At 25.1% G+C, this 11,466-nt stretch overlaps 1 protein-coding gene across 1 annotated transcript; it reads right to left on the bottom strand.

Annotated features, from left to right (window-relative positions):
- Positions 1-3,052: 3,052 nt before the first annotated feature.
- LOC145840278 (cytochrome P450 3A40-like) lies at positions 3,053-9,426 on the bottom strand. The gene is made up of 15 exons (XM_082947477.1): positions 9,328-9,426; positions 8,598-8,712; positions 8,387-8,436; positions 8,078-8,174; positions 6,833-6,909; positions 6,433-6,567; positions 6,263-6,329; positions 5,954-6,041; positions 5,594-5,721; positions 5,452-5,521; positions 4,989-5,152; positions 4,676-4,764; positions 4,036-4,173; positions 3,542-3,698; positions 3,053-3,363 (listed from the first exon to the last, which is right to left on the bottom strand). The coding sequence occupies exons 1-15, from the start codon at positions 9,369-9,371 to the stop codon at positions 3,286-3,288; spliced, it is 1,497 nt and encodes a 498-aa protein (XP_082803603.1). The 5' UTR covers positions 9,372-9,426; the 3' UTR covers positions 3,053-3,285.
- Between the last annotated feature and the right edge of the window lie 2,040 nt (positions 9,427-11,466).

Genomic DNA, 11,466 nt, shown 5'->3' with positions numbered 1-11,466 from the left:
AGGTTGCAAACTCGTATTAAACACATGGTCACCATTTGTAGTCCTCCAGGGCCTATGGTAGGAACTACCTTTAATTGGGGGAAGTCCCCTTTTTTGTGCTAAACTCTTAGCGCGTTTAGCTCTTGAGGTTTTTACTGAATTTACCTTACTCATTAGGTTTAACTTTAATAGGTAATTAATAAGTATGTAATAAACTTAATATATATAACTTCTTTAATGAAGTGAGTTTATTGAGTATGTGATTTAAATGTGAATGAAAGTAGAACTAGAAGAGACAAAGCAGCTAATAAATCAGTTGAATAAAACTGCGAATATAAACACAACAATTAAACACCAAATTCTACAAACTAAAATGTCTTAATAATGTTCTTAAAGTGTCTTAATGACACAATCTTAAGCACAAAGTAGGTCTTACTAAAAATACTAATAATACAGAGTCTTAATATATGTCGTGCTTCATGCACAACGATGGTTAAACTAAACACAATATAATATAATAATGCAGATAAACATCAAGATCTTATAAAATGAAAATAATAAAAAAGTTCTTATAATCAATTAATGTGCCTCTCGCACGGTCTTATGGCTTAACTGAGCGAAATAACAAATAATGCTAAAATTTTATTGTGTGTTGATTTGATAAACAATCGTCTAACGCCCCCTGGCGGTCACTACACATTTTGTTACAAGATGACTGTTTCAAGCAAATTTATGTAAAAAAATTTTTGAGCAAGTCTCAGAAAAATTGTTCTTTTTTATGTCTGCAAATGTTGTTTTCTTTCTATTATTACAGTTAAGACTTAGGCAAGTGTTCAAAAAAGAGAAAAAAGTTTTTTTTTTCTAATGGAAAGAAATTTGTTGTTGTTAGTATCATTAATGTTAAAATTATTATTGTTTTTTTCCTTATTGAAAGCATAAGTTTTACAGTACTTATCTTTATATTTTAATATATAAAAGTTATGTTCAGTTATTGTAAAAATCACTTCTTTAAAATTCTTAAAAACTTTTACAATAGTTTATTTAACTATTCAAATGTGAAATATTTTTATTTTTCAACTTAAATTATCAAATAAAATAAAAAATTACTTTTTTATCTCAAAATACTTTTTTTTTCTTCGTAAAAACCTTTCAGCGTATTACATATTACTTTCTTATTAGAGGTTGTAACCTATAATTCAAATATTCACACGTTTGCTATTAGTGTTGTTTATCTCCTTTTAAAAGTTAATTTAAAATTATATACATATATATTTTTTTTTTTCTTATGTTATTAAACAAGATTCATAGTACATTATTAAACTCAAAACTCAGTTAGTTTTCGTTCAGTTTCATTTAATTCAGTTTTTTTCTTTCAATTTTTATTTTGTTTAACTGATTGTTTTATTAGTAATTGTCCTGGACATGACTTTAAACTGTATTCTGGTATATGACTCGATAACCGAAATGTTTTTTTGTACACCAGGTCTTTGGACCAAATATTTGAGCGCTTTTTGTTTTTCGCTCAATAAACAACATTATGTCTTTTTTTATAGCAACATGTTATATTTAATTTTGAGTTATCAGAAAAGCTTTTTAGGTACTAATAATTAGTAGTTATCTACCGCATACAGCTGGATAATGCTTTTTTGTATTCAAATCCGGATCCGGCGAGATCTTAGTTTGAAAAAGAATCTGGATCTGGTAGATTGCTAGCTAAAAATCGAAATTCAAGTAATTAATTTTAGTGGTTACAGAAAAAATCTTTAGTGTTATGTTTGAAACTAATTTATCATTTATGACTTATTAATAGTGTTGAAAATACTTTAAAACTTGTAAAAACCAAAATTTAAAAACAACAGTTTACAAAAAAAATTAAAGTACTACAGAAAAACTTTTAGACGTGAAAATACTGTATAAAATAGTTTTATCTCATGATGAAATTTCGACACCAAGTTCTTTTATTATGTTTACTGAGTTTACTGAAAGGATTTATAAATTAGTTTAGGCATATACCTCTTTAAATTTGAAAGTTGGCTGATTATCTTTAATAACAACAAAAATAGTTTTCAGAAATTTGTGGAGATTAAAAGCTTAAAATTTAAAGTTGTTTGTTCAATTCGTCAAAAAACAACAAATGTTTATATTGAGATTGACTTTAGCTCTTATAACTCTAAATTTGCCATTAATATGTTAATAACGTTGTTTCTCTTAAATGTTTTATTCAATTTATTTTGGTAATCTTTGTCAATAGCATTTAAGAAATTTTCGCGAATAAATTTTTAGGATAGAGTACAAATAGCAGAGAATCTTAAGAAAAATTCAGCAATTTTTAATTTTATTCACAACACTGTTTTTTAGGGTTTTTGTAAGCGAATTTCATAGAACATTTACGTTTTTTTTTTAATAAGAAAATTTAGAAAAATATGTAAAATTTTCTAAAGTATTAGCTTTTTAATAACTTAGTCTCTAAACTTTAAACTATATACAGTTTTTTTTTTTGTTTTTTTAAAGTCATATATATTTCTAGTCAATCAGTTTCTAAAAGCTTTAAATAAAGCAGACAAATAAAAATTAAAAATCTTTTAAACAAACTTTAAGTATGTTAAACACTTAGTTTAAGAAATTAAACTAATATTAAATAGCTAACTATACACATCGTTTTTTAAAGGCCTTTTTTTGATTAAAGCAGTTTTTTATAGTACTTTAAAAAATAAACTATGATTAGCTTTAGAATAAGGTTAATCAAAACAAGTATGTTAAACAACTTAAACTTAGTTTTACAATCTATAAAAATCTTTCACAATTTTTAACTATGTTTTAAAGTCAGTCAAAAATCAAATTTTTAACGAATATTGTACTTAAACTTTAGGTAAGTAAAATTTACGAATAAATAACATTTTGAATCTAAACGTTCAAAAATGATTGCTATGATATTATTTATTAAACGAACAATGTTCATACCAAATACTATAGAAATGCAATTATAAAAATTATGACATTTGTTCGTTCAAAAACGATGTAAAAATTATTCAAACTTTCAAATACAGTTTTTTTAAAATCATTTATAGTTTTTATAGTAAAGCTTATTAACAAACTTTAATAATATATGTAAAAACTTGTAATTGTAATAAAGTTTTTATGCTTTTCTAAGTCTTGCTACATGATTATTACTTAGTACAAAACTGTTCAATTATAAACGAAATTTAAAACTTTTGTACACTATTAAAAAAACTAAATAAAAATCTTTATCAACAGTCAAAATATTAAGCAAACCCAAAGCTTAAGTTACAAACAACTGATACATTTTTATATTTTTTCTAATTTGAGTTCAATTTCTTCCTTTGAAGCGACAACTTGACCGAAAACCAGCTCGAGAGGCTGGGGCTGTATTTTTATATACATATAATAAATATAAGTATTATTGAAAAAAAAAAATTCTACATTAAAAAATCAAAACGTGCGAGCAGTTTAAATTAATATAAATTTTATTTAAATTTTTTAAAGATTTTTAACACTAAAAATTGAAGCTAAATCGATATTTTCAAATTGTGTAAAAACTAACAATGGTGTTGTCAGTAGCGACGACTTTGTAGCTTAGTAGAAGCTTGCAAACAGCAAATTTGATTACGATGAGCGCCAGCCTCATTCCAATGCAGTTGCGCGGCCCGCCACCAAACGGTTGAAATATCATCTGATCAATTGCACTCATGTCTTCCATTCTGTTTTTAAGTTTGGTATACTCGTCAGAAAACTTCAGTTAAGTTTATAGTAGCAATCATTTTAAACAATTTTGAATTGTACAAAAAAACTCTCAATTTTGAGTTACTAAGATACATTTAAATTTAAAAAACTTTGAAATTGTAATATATTAAATAACTAACTACAATTTTCATTTAAAAATATATTCCTTTTAAAATACTCTCTGCAGTGCTTTAATTTTAATGGAGTTTTGAACATTATTGGTTAACTAATATAAGAATAAATTTTAAAGCATAAAAGATTGCATTAAGAAAATATATACAAAAAATGGATCAATTGTATTGAATGAACAATAACCTGTCAGGTATGTATTTTTCAGGTTCGTCCCAGTAGTTAGGATCCCTGGCCAGACCAAACACCGGAACCTGAACGGTCATTCCTTTCAGGAACTTGTAACCTTTTATTGTTACGTCTCTTTCACACACCCTCGCATTACTGAATGAAGTAAGAAAGTTAGAAACGTGAAAAAAGAGAAGTTTTTACATTAACGTAATAGATGAAGATAAAAAGGTAAAACAAGAAGGCTAAATTAATAATTAAGTTTTCATTTAAATCTAAAAGATGATTAATTTTTGCCAAAATAAGTTCACTTAGCTATTGCAAAATAAAAGTTAAAACAAAACTAATAAGTGTTTTATTTTTTAAAAAGTGCATTAAAACAATAATAACTACTCTGTATAAAAAGTGTATTTAAATCAAAGTTCACTTATAGGAATATGGTTAAAGTTTAATAGTTGCTTGTCGAAATGTAAATCGTTTTAATAAAGTAGTTGAAATAATTTTATTTTAACTATTTACAAAATATTGATACTACTTTTATTTATTACTACACAAAAACTACTGAGAGAAACGTAACTTGCAGATTTTTACATGTCAAACCGTGTTTTGGTACTAATTTACATCTGTTTAAAGTTATTCATTATATGTTCTCACTTACACAGGGGTCGGTGGGTAAATTCTTAAAGACTCGTTCAAACACATGTCCAAATATTTTATGTCAAACAGAGTTTCGTACTTCAGTTCACCCTGTGATAAATATATTAATTTATGACATTAAATTAGTAAAAACACAGTATTAAAATAACAATTCAAACGTCAATTTGTATGAATCACGTTATGAATTTAGTCATACCTTACTGCTATGTATAAAAATAATAATTAAAAAATTTTCTACTTCATAATACGGATGGTAATACTTTTCAGCAATTCAGTTATGTTAAAACAAAAATAACAAAACAAAACTTTTATACATCGTGTCTTTCCACTGCCGCTTCTATTTCTTCCCTCAGCCGGTCCTGATACTCCGGGTTCATGGCCAGGTTGTAAATCAAAAAGGTGAAAGCGGTCGAAGTGGTCTCGAAACCCGCGGCTATCATCAGCTGACCGTTTGCCAGGATCTCAGTTCGAGTCAGACCTTCAGAAAAAGTGCTTAATTACAATGAATATTGAGAAACTATCAGAAAAGCTTGAAATTAAATTTAGGCTATCATTGAGTTGTTAAGTGTTTTATGAGATTAAAACAACTTGTGACTTTAATAGTTTCTTTCTTTTTAACTTTAAACATTCAAAGGAATTTTTTTTAAACAATTTTTTCAGATTTAACCTTTGCCAATTAAAACACTTGTTTTATTATGTTTCTAAAATCTAAAATAAATAAGTACATCCATTGGCAGATGGTAAACATCTACTTTATCAAGAACTTATAAAAATCACCTTTTGTGACTTTGCCAGCATCTTTCTTTTTAACTTGAGCTTGCATCATCAACTTAAGTATGTCCGAGTCCTGTTAATTATTTTTTAAAATTCGTATAAACAATAAACCTACAAAATACGCAAGTTGCTGATAAAATTTTACCTTGTCCGGGTTATTTATGTGGTTTTTAAACCCTCTTTCAAACATGTTATGGTATTCTTTTTCGAATTCTTCGGCGTACACGGAATAGTTTAATTTTTCTAATACTTGCTCCATCCATGGAAGTATCACTGCAAATATTAGATCCAAGTTGCATTGAAAAAAAAAGAATAAATAAACGGTTATTTTGTTTAACAATTTATATTTTCGTTGTGGTTGTAGTTATAACTGATACTGACGTACACTTTAAAGTTTATATGAAAATCAATGTTTTCAATGATATTCCTCATAAAACTTATGATATGCATTGGTAGTTTTGTTTTAATAATAAAATATTTTTTCTAATAATTACTGAAAACCAACACAAAAGAAAACAAATGGGTTGAGTGAACAACGATTTTGCAAATTCTCTCTTCATCACTGTCATGTACCGTTTTTCTTCTTCGTCTTCCTGATTTTAATTGAACTTATGTTTAAAATATTTAAATTAAAAATTTTATACAACATTTTTGTAGCCATTATGTTACTGATGCTTTTACTAAAAACCAGCACAACAGTATTTTGAAAATGTATATTTTTGTAAAGCTTTATTAAAATAGATTATTTGAGTACACAATAAACTTTTAAAGATTTTAGTCTACGAATATTAGTTTTGATAAAATGTAATTTTACTTGAAAGTGGTAATTAACTCCGAATGTTGAAGTGACAATCACGTCCATTGTGTATCTTCCGATAGTTCTGAAAAAAAAAAATATTAAAACGTTACTAAAATAAAACTGTTTCAAACATTAGCACCTTTATTTTTTTTGTTTTTTTTTCAGAATTATTTTACTTAACAAACTTTTTAGGGTCAAATACCCCGTTTTTGTTATCGACAATGTTTTCAATTTGCTGCATGAAGACGCTCGTGCTCTTCTCGATTATCGGCATCATGTGTTTCAGTTTCGACGTTGAAAAAGTTGGGCTGAGCGTCGATCTAATTTGAAAATAAAAATCGACAAAAAGTAACTGAAAAACTATTTTTGTTAAAAAAAGATAGTAAACTTTAGCTAGATTTTTGGATCATATATATATAAACTAAAAGCTTTTTTTAACCAATATCCTTCTCTGGAATGAAAGTTAATCTTACAAAAATTAGAAGCAACCAAATTTAAGTTCATGAAAAAATTGTTAAATAAGTACTTGAAGCATAATTATCTTTTGAAAAACTTAAAACTTTTTTTTTAAACATTTATAACAACCTTATTCTTTTCCATTGCTTACCAGAAGTTGCAATAAGAGAATTGTTTAGATCTCCTTGAATTTTCAGTAATATTTTCTGGTTAAGTAGACATGTGTTTATTTATCATACTGATGAAGACTTGTAAACATTTACTTTTTATATTTTAATTTTTTTAATTTAGTTATTTAAAAAAAGAAAATAGACATATTTAAATATATTTAAATACTAAACTGACCCAAGGTAACAAAAATTTTAAAAGTTGATTTGTTTTTATCTCAAGTTTAAGCTTTTATAACTGCAAGTTATATACTAAAGAAAAAAAAAACTTAATTGAATATAAAACTTACTTTCTTTTTTAAGTATATCTAGAAAACGTATTCATTTATAAGCTAAAAGTGTACTTTTTTATAAAAAATATTTTATTGACAGTTTCATACTCATGGAAAGAGTTTTTTTTAATTTGTTAAGCTTAAAAAACTTGAATTTTATTTTCTATTTATGACTTCTGAAGATGTTTTCAAAGACAATTTAAGTATGTTTTATTTTCTAGAAAAAACGTTATTTAACTATTTAAAAGACTAAGAAAGCTGTTAAAAGCATAAGTTTCTACTAAACTGTTTGATTTCAAATAACTTCATTTTTAAAGACATATTGTGTATCGTTTTTTTCTATGATATTCAAAAAGTATAATATTTATAAATCTTGGTTTCTAATACATTGCAACAAGAAGTTTATAGTTATGGTAAAAATAAAGTAAGTGTCTCTTCGCATGAGCTGATAAAAATTTAATCAAAAAATTACAACCATAAAATGAATAAGCAAACTGTTTATCAATTGGTAACAACGTTTTAAAGAAAAATGTTGTTAATTAGTTTGTTTATTAAAGAAATCGTGAAATATAACGCTTCATGCGAAATTGACGCTGGTGCAAAACCGACGCTATGTATGATATGACCCGTTCTCAAAAACAACAAATAAAAAAAATAAGTAACAAAAACCTGGTAAACTTTTTTTTACTAGTCGCAACTTATAGATTGAATCAAAGCTACTAAAGGCGTTTAGAGACAGAAAATCTTGGTATTCTAACTTTTACTTTTGTCCAGTATAAACTATGCGAAAATTGTTATTTCAATTTGGAGAATCGTATTTTAGTTTAAAGTTATCTTTAATAGTAGGTATACGTGAAAACATAAATAAAACGTAACCTAACCTTAAGCTGTTCAGTACTAAACAAAACTTTTTACAAATATTTTTAAAAACTCACCTGTCGATCCTGAAAACTTGAAAATTCTTTTATGTAAACTTGTTTGAGTATCTCCGGGTCCCAACAAATGACTGTTGTGTTAAAAAAAGCAGTGGTCCTGAAAAATTGTTATCGAAAATAAATTTATTATTCTGCACTGGTTTCTTTTAGAACAGTTGATTCTTTTTAAGATATTATGTTAGAGTTTGGTTAAAAAACAATTAAATAGATTTAACTTAATGTTTTAACGCTACAATATTTTAAAATTTCAAAAACTACTTGATATGTTTCTTTAAAAAAAATAAATTATAAGTTTTATCAACGACTTACAAATAAACATCTCCGTACTTTTCTCTTTTGACGATGTCTCCTTTAAAAAGCTGTTTATAAAGTAATATTAAGATAATACAGTAGTTCAAATGTTTAACAAGCTTAACTTTTTTAAGTATACATTTCATTATTTAAAGTTTACATTCCTGATATTTTATACAAAATTACGTCAATAAAAATAGTTTGAAAACAACACAAGTTTTTTTTTTACTTCGAAATTTGGGTCTTCTTTAAATCTCTTTATCTGTTTGTAACCAAGGAATCCTGAATCACTGTCAGGAATTCCAAGACTTTTCCAAGCAGTCATCTTTCGGTAGAAGTACAAACTAAAAAAAATCAAAAGTTAAAATATGTACAAATATCATAGGTGAAAAATCAATACAAGACTTAGATCTATTTAACTTAGGTGCTGACTTCCATCTTTTGGTAGAAATACAAACTAAAAACCAAGTAAAGAATTTAAAATCGTCAAAAGTATCTAATTGTGAAATTGAGTTCTAAAAGTTTAAAAAGTTTGGAGTAGGTGCTTAGTTTACATCTTTCAATAGAAATACAAACCAAAAAACAATGATAATAATTCCTTCTCAAAAGTTTTTAACCATTGAAGTGAGTTCTAAAATTTTACAAGTTTGAAGTAGGTAATGAATTTTCACCTTTCGGTAAAAAACTAATTAAAAATGGATAATAACAATACTTTTGAAGTTTTAATTATTTTGTCGTAAAAGAAAACCTAATTATAACTTGTCTAACAAATGTGCTAACATTATAAATTATATACTTGTAATTTGGACTTTTTAAAAATAGTCATAAAAGCTTTTTAGTTTAAAACTAAGTTTTCTGGTCAAGAAAACGTCAACGGTGTTAAAACTAGTATTAAATTAATAATAACTAATTAAGCAAATAGAGGCATAATAATGCCAAAAAAATGTTATCGTACTAACCATAATAAAGCAACTGACACAACCAAAAGAGTAATAGTTTCCATTCTAAATTAAAAACGAAGCTTTTTTAAATTACAATTTCATAGAACTGATTCTAATCTGTAAATTTAAAGTAATTTATTTAATAATACTTGTTTTCGTTTTTTTTTTCAAAAACCCTCTAACGAAATTCTAATTCTTTATTTAAAACTAAGTAGAACGTATAGCATACATATTTGCCAACAAGCCGATAAATAAAATCGTTTTGATATTGTTCGGGCATTTGAATAAAGGTTAATGATTAACTTTTTTTTGTGTAATTAGAAATTTTCTTTAGCATAGCTTTGGTTTAAGATTTTATTATAGTGAGAAAAAAAACAAATAGGAAAGTTATTAACGTTTGTGTAGGTTTAAAACTTGTATACTTATACAGCTGTAAAACACTCATGAAGGTTTAAAACTGTTTCATTTAAAAAAATAAATAACAGTTTAGGTTTTAAAAAGCTTTTAAAAATTTTAAAACTAAAAATTTTTTATTTTATAAAGATTTTTATTTATTGGTGTATTTAAAAAATTACATACAAGTTTTATTTATAGTCGACAATAGAAAATAAAAGGAAACAAAAATTAGAAAAAAATTTTGACGTGTATACTTAAACATATAAAAATATTAGTGAGCTATTTTCACTTAGCATTAATAAAACTTAAACTTAAACTTATATTTCACTGTATATTTTCAATCTAAAACAACCAGACACAATAACTAACACTATTAAGTATTACACAAAAAAGAAGATTTACTAAAATAAAACTATCTTTTTTATAAAGAAAAAACAGCGTTAATTGCGCTTGAAAATAACCCCTTTAAAACTAGTATTGTAAAGGATGTAATCAAACTATATGTTACTGATACTACTTCTTTGTAGAGCAAAAATGAGAAAACATTACAGAGTGATTTAAACACGACTAAACATATTTTTCTCTTCTTTTTAAGCTCGTTCGAGTGTATTTCTCGATAACAATAGCCAGAAGCAAATTTTTTAACTGTTAAGTTTTTTACCTTCAAGTTTTAAGCAACTGTAAATATAAAATGTGTTTTATATATTTTGATATTACTAGTATTTAAAGCAACAACATAAAGAAAAAAAGATTTTTTAAAGCTTTAGATATACTATTTGTATAATAGTATTTTATGAAATTATTCGCTTTAGCAAGCTAATCAATAAAAAAAAAGGTGCTAATTATTGAAACAAAAACAATTTTTCTAAAATTAAACACAATTTTATCAAAGTTTGTATGCTGAGCGTAATCTTTAAACAGCAAAAATGTATTTTAATTAGAAAACTAATTCTAAATTAGAAGTAGTGATAAAAGTTAACCTTGGTATTTATATAAAGCTCAACGTAACTAAGTAAATATTTATTTTTTTACAAACATGTTACGAAAAAAGATAAACAATTAGGTAATTACAATAACGTCATTCAACTTAATTCTAAAAGTTAGCAATGATGTAACTAGTACAATACTAAATTTTTATTAAAGCAGAATTTAAAGTCTTGAAGTTTAATAAAAAAATATTTTTATTAATAAAAAAGTAGTTTTATTTTAAGTTTTTACCGTTATTTACTAATAAAAGTTACTTAACGACAACACTTTAAATTTTATTAATAAATTTTAACAATAAAAACTTTCAAAATGAATTTTCTTAGCTCTAAGACTAATTTAGTTTAATAGAAAAAGTATATGTTTATAATATAAGTCTTACATTGAGCTTAAATACATCTATCAATGACATAAAAAATTAAAGATTACTTTCAAAATGTTCACTACTGATCCTAAAGTTAAACACGTTTTTCAAATTTGACAATTAAATTCTGTTGTGTTTAATTAGTGTAAAGACAAAAACAAAATATTAAAACTTATTAAACAAACCTTACTTTATTTAATTGTTTACTTAGAAAATTGTTTGTACGATTTACCAAAACTGTTAACAGAATCAAAAATAAATTATTAACACAAATTCGTTTTTTCATTGTAACTTTAATGTATTCCTCTGTATATTTTTTAATTATTAAGTTTTCAAACGTATAAAAAATATCTGAAGTATACAACTAGAGTTTAACGTAATAAACTAGTTTATCTACAAAAGAAATTCAGCAT

This window comes from Thalia democratica, chromosome 7 (genome assembly GCF_965202585.1).
Source record: "Thalia democratica chromosome 7, ktThaDemo2.hap1.1, whole genome shotgun sequence".
NCBI classification, from domain to species: Eukaryota; Metazoa; Chordata; class Thaliacea; order Salpida; family Salpidae; genus Thalia; species Thalia democratica.
This window is presented reverse-complemented; position numbering and strand designations above follow the sequence as displayed.

Bases quoted from the DNA above. Each gene is read 5' to 3' on its own strand.
- LOC145840278 (XM_082947477.1), bottom strand. From the start codon at position 9,371: ATGGAAACTATTACTCTTTTGGTTGTGTCAGTTGCTTTATTATG. The intron at 8,713-9,327 runs GTTAGTACGATA...GATTTTTTTTAG, and splicing joins GTGTCAGTTGCTTTATTATG to TTTGTACTTCTACCGAAAGA. The intron at 5,522-5,593 runs GTAAAATTTTAT...AATAATTAACAG, and splicing joins ACATAAATAACCCGGACAAG to GACTCGGACATACTTAAGTT.